Genomic DNA, 8,979 nt, shown 5'->3' with positions numbered 1-8,979 from the left:
GGTCCATTGCTCCCAACTTACACTTATGAACTTTCCAGACACATCCAGTTAGTTATCCTGTGACTCTGAATACTGATGAAATGGGACTTCTAATTGCTTTCCCGTAACCCAGCTATTTATTTGTTCAAATTATACTTTAGCTAACAAAAATTTAAACAACTATTTGTAACAGTGAAGCTAATTGCAACCTGTTCTCAAAGTTGAAATATAATTGGAAATATTAAATGCATATAATGTATAAATGATTCTTAAATTTATTTTGATCATAGTATATGCATTAGAAAATTAAGTAGATTTTTTTGAAGTGTTTTCAAGGGAAAAATAATATGCGAGTATAAGACGCACTGGATTATAAAACGCACCTACCTTTTTTGGTGAAGAAAAGAAGAAAAAGAAATCTGCCTCTGCCTCTGAGCAATTTTGCCTCATTGCAGCAAACAGCCTGTTTTACTTTCATTTTTGCATAGCTTGATTAGCACAAGCGAGAAAAAAAATCTGCTCCAGCAATTTTCTTCCTTGCAGCAAGCAGAACAGCTGAGAGCAAGACAGCTGAGTGTCGGGAGGCTGATCCAATCAACTTGTGCTAATTAGGCTGTGCTGAAGCTAAAAGGAGCTGCTTTTTCTTGCTGTTTGCTGTAAGGAGGTAACTGCTGGGGGAGCAAAGAGTGGGGGCCAGTGGGTGGGCGGGGCTGTATTCGGTGTATAAGATGCACCTAAATTTTCACCCCCTTTTAAGGGGGAAAAAGATGCGTCTTATACTCCGAAAAATACGGTACATTGCAAAAACAGACTCTTTTAAAATTAAAACTATGTCAAACTTTCTCATGTGCAAAATTAAGATTTAGGTGCAGTTGAATCCAAAAGTGACATGGAAATCACTTTTCTGTGCTGCTTAAAATTTCAATAATATTTGTATGGAATAGTATAAATAATAATTTTAATTACTATTGATACTATAAATTCTATTTGTGAATTTCAAGAAGAAAAATTTGAACTGGTTCTGACTGGCAAAATGAATGAATATTTAGAGTCAGAAAAACATCAATGATAATATCAAAGAAGAACAAAAAAGAAAGGAAGAAAGAATTAAAGAATTAAAGAAGCTATTTTCCAAATCAAATTCTCACTTTATTTCTAGAAAAAAAAAATGGTTCCCTATCTCTAATTTTTTGGACTGAAAAATATGGCTGACAAATTTTTCTTGAAACAATTTATATATAGCTGATGTAGTGAACAAGACTCTTGAATCCTCTCACTGGACTTCCTGACACAATATTATATTCCTATGATAATATTTAATTTCTTTTTTCTAATCTTTATGATACAATAAATAATTTACCTTCATTTCTATCTCCTGCTTGATGTCAGAATAATACTGAATAGCTAGTATCCTGTTGTAGTAATAAAAATTTACATGTAGGACATACAAGTTGGCTCCAAGTTGTGGGGGTGGGGAAAATCACTATGACACAGCATTTGGACTTACTGAAAATAAAATAATAAAAATGCTCCAATATAATAACATGTTTATGATTCAAAATAGCACTAGCTCTTTACCATCTCCAATTTGTACTTAATTCGATTTGGATAACAAGACCTTTTGTAGAAATAATGCAATATCTAGTGGGATTTCTGATGCAAAGTTTTATAACTATTGCATCCTCATTTTATATGGCCAAGTTCTGGGACTAGCTTTTATCTCCTTTTCTTTTGAAAGTGTCATTGGAAACTGGGATCAGTCCCCATGTCTGAATCTCTATCAGACGTTCATGAACTGGTGCCACAAGAGAGCTGAATTTCTGCACTTTGCATATGATGGTTCCAGCTTGCTGAACAAGTATGCACATTGCCGGGGCTTTACAGTCTGCTCCTTTGTGCAGAAATAAAATATGGAACCCTTTAATTATAAATTAAGCAGATGTCTCTCCAGATTTTAATGCAACAAGTTCAGAGTCATGTATGTACTTTCCATTCAGATGCTCACTGTTGGAATCACGATGATATAGATAAACAGGAACCTCCGTGATAGATGTTGCTGTGTAGGACGTAGATCGTGTAGAGCAATGATCACGTCGCCTTTGACCCCACTGAGTTTTATACTGCATCCATTGCCGTTTCAGAGTTCCTTGGACCTATAACAAACATATACGAGTTTCTTAGCAAATACCTGTGAATTAATTTTAAGGGGAAAAAATGGCTGATTCCTGAAAAACATATTTAGAATGGAAATCACTTCAGTCAAAATACTGCTCAGTTTTCTCAAATAGTCTTCCCATTTGTTACACTATAACTCCCCTAGCAATGATCACACTTTGTATGGATTATAGGAGTTGATATCCCACATACCAGCCTAGGGGTGGTTGCCATAATCAATAAGTGACCTCAATAACAACTTCAATGTGATATAAACAAGCGCATGTGGAATTCAGTTCATACAAAAAGATTGTTTCTTGCCTCCTTCCTAAAACATGCTCTTCCCTTGTTAGAATATACTTAGAGATCAGAAACTCTCCCAAACTGTGTAGTATATGCTTCTGGAAATTGCATATAGAAAGAACAAGACATCAGGATCAATCCTTCTTGTGCCCGAACAAATGTTCCTTCATTCAAGCAGGGCTTCTGCCTTCTATTTTGCCTTTCTTGGAACCAACGGTGCCAGAAGCTATGCTTCTTTGTGAATTTTTGGGGAAAGAAAATATTAGCTATCCAATATATGATTCTCAGAGGAAATTTAATGCTCCTTGTGGTATTGCTTTTAATATCTTTTAACCTGCAAATTGCTAGAGAGAGTTAGTTATTGTCCAGAATCTAAATAGTAGTAAAATATTTTTTTTTCTGCTCAAAAAAATAAAGGGAACACAAGCAGAAGACATCCGAGATCTGAATGAATGAAATAGCCTTATTAAATAGTTTGTTTGTTACATACAGTAGTTTTGTGTTCCCTTTAGTTGTTTGAGCAGTGTATAAACTACTGTATGTAAAGAACAAAGTATTTAATAAGGCTATTTCATTCATTCAGATCTCGGATGGCTTCTGCTTGTGTTCCCTTTATTTTTTTGACCAGTATATATAAAGAAAACAGCAAGTTCACACAGCTCAAATTAAGCCCAAGTGAATCTTTGAAAAGAGGTCAAAGGAGTCCCACAAAAGTCAGTTAACTAGCTAGCCCTGCTAAAGAGTTTTTTTTTAAAAAAAAATAAGGTAGCATTATAGCTAAAATCTATGTCTTGTGACACAGCCAACAACCATTCAGTGTGGAAGCAATATAACATAGTCTCATACAATGGAATTTTGAAATCTTTCATATATGGCTTTTATTGTATTATTTTCCTGGTTCTCTTTCCAAATATTTTTATATGAGCCATACATGCCAACATCCACTTATGCATCCATTCTGATTTGTAATTCTTGTTACAGATGTGTTTTATTCTTCAAATCTAGATTCCTGTTCCAATGTCCCCAAAGTCATGGACAATAAACAACCATTCAGCAAGTCCAAAACTTTCAATATTTAGGAGCTTCGGGAATCAGAAATGTCCATTGTGATTAACTCAAAGGGCATCCAGACCATTCTCAGCTACTCAAGCTTTCTATTTTAATTAACTATTTTAATCAAGTCCTTCCAGCTGCTAAAGCTTATGCCCACTTATTGCCTGAGATTCAGTTAAAGCCATACAATGAGATGAAAATATTAGGCAAAGTTCAACCCAAAGTTTGGAAAATATTTCCCAGATCCTGTGCTGCATTTCAAATGTAGTATTTAGACAAGAAGAAAGAGCCACTAGAGTTGAATCTGGCTTTTAGATTATTATCTTTAATTTTTTTAAGGATTTGTTATACAGTTTGATTGGCCCTTTAGTTATAGGAGACATTTTTTGTTCCACATGAAAAAAGAAACATTACTAAGAAGTTATAATTCTGCGGATTTGCTTGGGATACCTCTTTGCCATTTGAATTAGAGGAAGCCAATTCAATTTGGAATTAAAGGAATTAAAGGAAGGCCATTGGTAAAGTGTAGAAGGCAAACTGATTACATAGCTTGCACCTTTGATGTATTCATTAATAACCAATTTCGAAAATATAAACCAGTCAGCCATGTGGACAAAATCATTGTTCCAAATTTAGAAGAGCTTCATACTTCACTCACTTTAACACTCTCTCCAATGTTGGAAGTGAACAACAGGAAAATTAATTTTTCCAAATGATTGTGCCCCATTGATGCAGGGGCAATTCAATCCAAAGTGTGTTATATGGCCAATTCTAAGCGACACTCATTTGCAATTGATCTCTCTATAAATTCACAGGACATTCTGACATCCAGTCAACCAACCAATATTAAATTCTTGGCTCCACATCAGGGTTTTGATACAAACAAAGGAGGGAAATCACGCAGAGCATGGTTTCCAATCGCCCCCCCCCCGCCAACCAATCTCTTAACAATAGGTTCCCTTATGACAAGCTTAGAATGCAGAAGAGTTCAGTTTTCCCAGGTGACAGTCCAACCGCTTCTCCCACAGAGATCTGATAATTTTAAAAATTATTTTCCCCTTCCAAAGAATACATCAACATCTGGGCCATTTTTAGCTCAGCTGTTTTGCTGGTTTCTTCTACCAACCAAATTTGGTTCCATTCTGTTTAGTGTTCAGGGTGTTAGCCTGCTGATGGGCAGTCTTAAGCTCTTTCACATACTTTCTTGCTAACATTGTATTGCAGTGAATAAAATTGGATTCTTCAGGCTATTCGTTTTTAAAGAAATGCTTTTGGCTTTTTCTGAAATGATATCATCCTTGGTTAGTAATAACTCACTCTCATTTATCCTCTATTAATAATAAATTGTTAAAAATCAGTCTGAAACAACTTTCTCTTCCTAAACCCCAAATCTCAGTGATTATCTCCTCCTCAACTTTAAAGGGTAGCTAGCTTCACAGAATGGTCAGGCTGCATAAATCTGACAACACCGAAATTGTAACATAAAGAATATCTATATAGAGCATGTAGATTAAACTTTATATTACAAATGTATCTGGAATGTTTATAGAAAGTATCTATATCCAGTTCTCTACTGGTTCTTCCTTTCAAAATGATTCCGTAAAAGAGAAAAATGGGCAATGATCATAATAAGCAACATGAATTTCAGGCTGGAAACTATGAAAAAAGACATCTTTCTTTAAATTGAAGAAGTATCTTATTTAGTTTCATGCTTCTTCACTAGGTGGGATTGAATTTAGGCTATTACACAAGTTTGCAAGTTAATTGACACGAATTTCACAGGTTTGATAGCCCTGAAAAATTTAGGCAACTTATTTCTGACTCAGTTGCCACATATATGAGATCTCAGAGTCATTGCATTTCTATGGTTATATTAGCCTTTGAAATGATTGGCCATTAAAGGAAATTCTGACCTCACTCATTTTAAACTAGTGAGTCTTTAAAAGAGAAAGAATGCTTTATAGACATGAAACTGTTTAATTCTTATTTTTTTTTGGTAAATGCCAAAAGTCATAATTGTGTTTTCCCTTTTTTTTTCTGTAAAGCAGGCTTTTCCTGATTATTGCAGGAAAACTTACAACCTATAGAAGTTTGAGATATCAAAGTTCTTTTCAGTCATTATTTCTAAGTGTTTCTAGAGATGATGAAAATAGAGATGATTTTTACATTACTTTGTGGACTAGAGGAATGAAAACATATAGAAGTGCCATTAATTATATCAGAGTCCAGTAAACTTATTCTTATAGAATAGAATAGAATAGAATAGAATAGAATAGAATAGAACAGAACAGAACAGAACAGAACAGAACAGAACAGAACGGAACAGAACAGAACAGAACAAGAGTTGGAAGGGACCTTGGAGGTCTTCTAGTCCAACCCCCTCCCTACACCACTTCAGACAAATTGTTATCCAATATCTTCTTAAAAACTTCCAGTGTTGGACCATTCACAACTTCTGGACGCAAGTTGTTCCACTGATTAATTGTTATAACTGTCAGAAAATTTCTCCTTAGTTCTAAGTTGCTTCTCTCCTTGATTAGTTTCCACCCATTGCTTCTTGTTCTACCCTCAGGTGCTTTGGAGAATAGTTTGACTTCCTCTTCTTTGTGGCAACCCCTGAGATAGTGGAACACTACTATCATGTCTCCCCTAGTCCTTCTTTTCATTAAACGGTTCCTATGTTTTAGCCCCCAGTCCCCTAATCTTCTTTGTTGCTCTTCTCTGCATCCTTCTAGAGTCTCCACATCTTTTTTACATCGTGGCGACCAAAACTGAATGCAGTATTCTAAGTTTGGCTTATCAAGGCATTATAAAGTGGTATTAACACTTCACGTGATCCTGATTCTATCCCTCTGTTTATGCAGCCTAGAACTGTGTTGGCTTTTTTGGCAGCTGCTGCACACTGCTGGCTCATATTTAAATGTTTGTCCCGTAGGACTCCAAGATCCCTCTCACAGTTACTACTATTGAGTGAGGTACCACATATACTGTACCTGTGCATTTTGTTCTTCCTGTCTAAATTCAGAACCTTACTTTTTTCACCATTGAATTTCATTTTGTTAGATACTATGTTTCCCCGAAAATAAGACCCTGTCTTATATTTTTTTGAACCCTGAAAAAACGCTTGGCCTTATTTTCAGGGAGGACTTATTATTTTGGGGAGCAAGATGGGTCTCCCCTTGCCATCTTACCTGATTTCCAGCTCTGCGTTTAAGTATTTTCGGAGGGGGGGTTATTTTTCAGGGGGAGGCTTATTTTAGCGCATGCGCACAAAAGCCCGATTGGGCTTATTATCAGGAGATGTCTTATTTTCAGGGAAACAGGGTAGTGCCCAATGTTCAAGTCTGTCAAGATCATTCTGTATTTTAAGCCTATCTTCTGGAGCTATTCTTGGCTATTCCTGCCAGTTTGGTGTCATCTGCAAATTTGATGAGTTCCCTATCTATCTCCTTATCCAAATCATTGGACAGACTCAGTCCTGTCTTTAATTTACTGTCTGGTGTTTCCTTCAAATTATGGCCTGACATGTGAGGTTTCTCAAACAGAACAAAAAGGAAAAAAAAAACACCTAGAAACTTGAGACTTACCAGTTCAATAGAGATATAAGCAGTGCTATGAATTAAGTAGTATAGCGTTTTTGAACTCACATTCACTTTAGTAATTTTTTTATCAATATCAAAGATTTTTCCACATAAAAACTATCTCCTGGATTTTCTCTGAGACGCTCGCCCCCCACCTAACAACCTACTTACATATTTATATTTTGATGGTAAAACTTTTAGTTGTTACTCTTGTTAAACAAAAAAATCTTACAGGACTACCCATAAATCCCAGTTTAATGTCTTCCCATCCTCCCTTTAAGCAGTTTTTTAAAAATGAAGATTAAATAAAAATGCCAATAGATTAAACTCACCAAGTTACAGAATTGGAAGGCCAACAGAGCAGGGGTGGGTTCTAAATTTTTTTACTACCGGTTCTGTGGGCGTGGCTTATTTTGTGGGCATGGCTTGGAAGTCATGTGACTGGGTGGGCGTGGCTAGCTGGTCAAGTGACTGAGTGGCCATGGCTATGTGTATAGGGACTACTCAGAGGGCTGAAAAAAGTCATTTCTGACAGGTCCTCGCACTTTTGACTGGTCCTCACACTTATGGCCATCCTCACATTTATGCCCGTGCAGCATTCTTAATAACCATGTCACTCATTTCACAACTGCTTCTCTTCACCATGGTGATAAGATAGGGCAAAAACGTAAAATGTGAGGACAGTCATAAATTCGAGGACTGGTCAAAAGTGTGAGGACCAGTCAAAAATAACTTTTTCAGCCCTCTGAGTAGTCCATATGCACAAAAGGACTACCCAGAGGGCTGAAAAAAATGATTTCTGACAGGTCCTCGCACTTTTGACCAGTCTTCGCACTTATGACTGGTCATCATTTATGCCCATTGTAGCATTCTTAACAACCATGTCACTCATTTCACAACTGCTTCTCTTCACCATGATGACAAGATAGGGCAAAAACGTAAAATGTGAGGACAGTCGTAAGTTCGAGGACTGGTCAAAAGTACGAGGACCAGTCAAAAATAACTTTTTCAGCCCTCTGAGTAGTCCATATGCATAAAAGGATACAGCAATAGAGGGATGAAGGAAGGGAAGGGAAATTAGAGTAGGAGTGAGGGTAAGAGAGGGAGGAAGAGAGGAGGAGAAGGAGAAAGGAAGAGGAAGTAGGGAGGAGAAGAAGAGGTGGTGGGAAGAGAAAGTAAGAAAGAAAGAAAAGAGAGAGGTTGTAGGTTTGAGGAGAAAGATTGCTGTACAATAAAAAAGATGAAAGGGAAGAAAGCCAACCCCAAACAAATATAAAGATATTAAGATAAAGAATGAATTGTTAAACTTTAAAGAATAAAAAAGAAAAAATATGAATAAATAGCAATAATTAGAAACACACATACAAACATACAATGTATTTTCTTTGAACAGAGTATTTGGCCGGTTCACAAATTTAAACAGTGTTTAGTCATTTCAATTAAATTTACAATTTCTATATTTCCTTTTTGCCATATTTATTCCTCATCTATTTTTTAAAAAAACCAATATTACCCTTCATCCTCATCTCTAATCTTAATCAAATTCAATTTTTCCCTTCTATTCTATATTATACCCCTTCCCATTGTCATCTATTTTTATATCCATCCTCACATTGGTTAATTATGTAATTATGTAATACAGTTAATACAAATACAACATTTTAATATAAATCAATTAGTTATATAACTATCTTTTTTGTATATTAATCAATATGAACATGAATATTCCAATTATTTCCATGCAATCCAATTTCTTACAGATCAATTGATTATATTTACCAATAATAATAAACCAAATAATTTCCCCCATATATTCCTCCAAACCACAACTTAACCATTTCTGCTTTCAACACAATATACAACTAATAGTATCTCAATTATTACAATTCCCTAGTTAAATAGAGCTTTT

At 35.5% G+C, this 8,979-nt stretch overlaps 1 protein-coding gene across 1 annotated transcript in view; it reads right to left on the bottom strand.

The window, feature by feature from the left end:
* Window positions 1-1,446: 1,446 nt before the first annotated feature.
* Window positions 1,447-8,979, bottom strand: part of CALCR (calcitonin receptor) — a 168,815-nt gene continuing 161,282 nt past the window's right edge. Inside the window, exon 13 of the mRNA XM_034402015.3 lies at window positions 1,447-2,132. Coding sequence (XP_034257906.1) covers window positions 1,911-2,132 — 222 coding nt within the window. The 3' untranslated portion in view covers window positions 1,447-1,910. The remainder of the gene's footprint in view (window positions 2,133-8,979) is intronic.

Source organism: Pantherophis guttatus, chromosome 4, assembly GCF_059756535.1.
Source record: "Pantherophis guttatus breed Tessera chromosome 4, ASM5975653v1, whole genome shotgun sequence".
In the NCBI taxonomy this organism is placed as follows: domain Eukaryota; kingdom Metazoa; phylum Chordata; class Lepidosauria; order Squamata; family Colubridae; genus Pantherophis; species Pantherophis guttatus.
The sequence above is the reverse complement of the archived record's forward strand: the minus strand, read 5'-3'. Positions and strand labels throughout refer to the sequence as shown.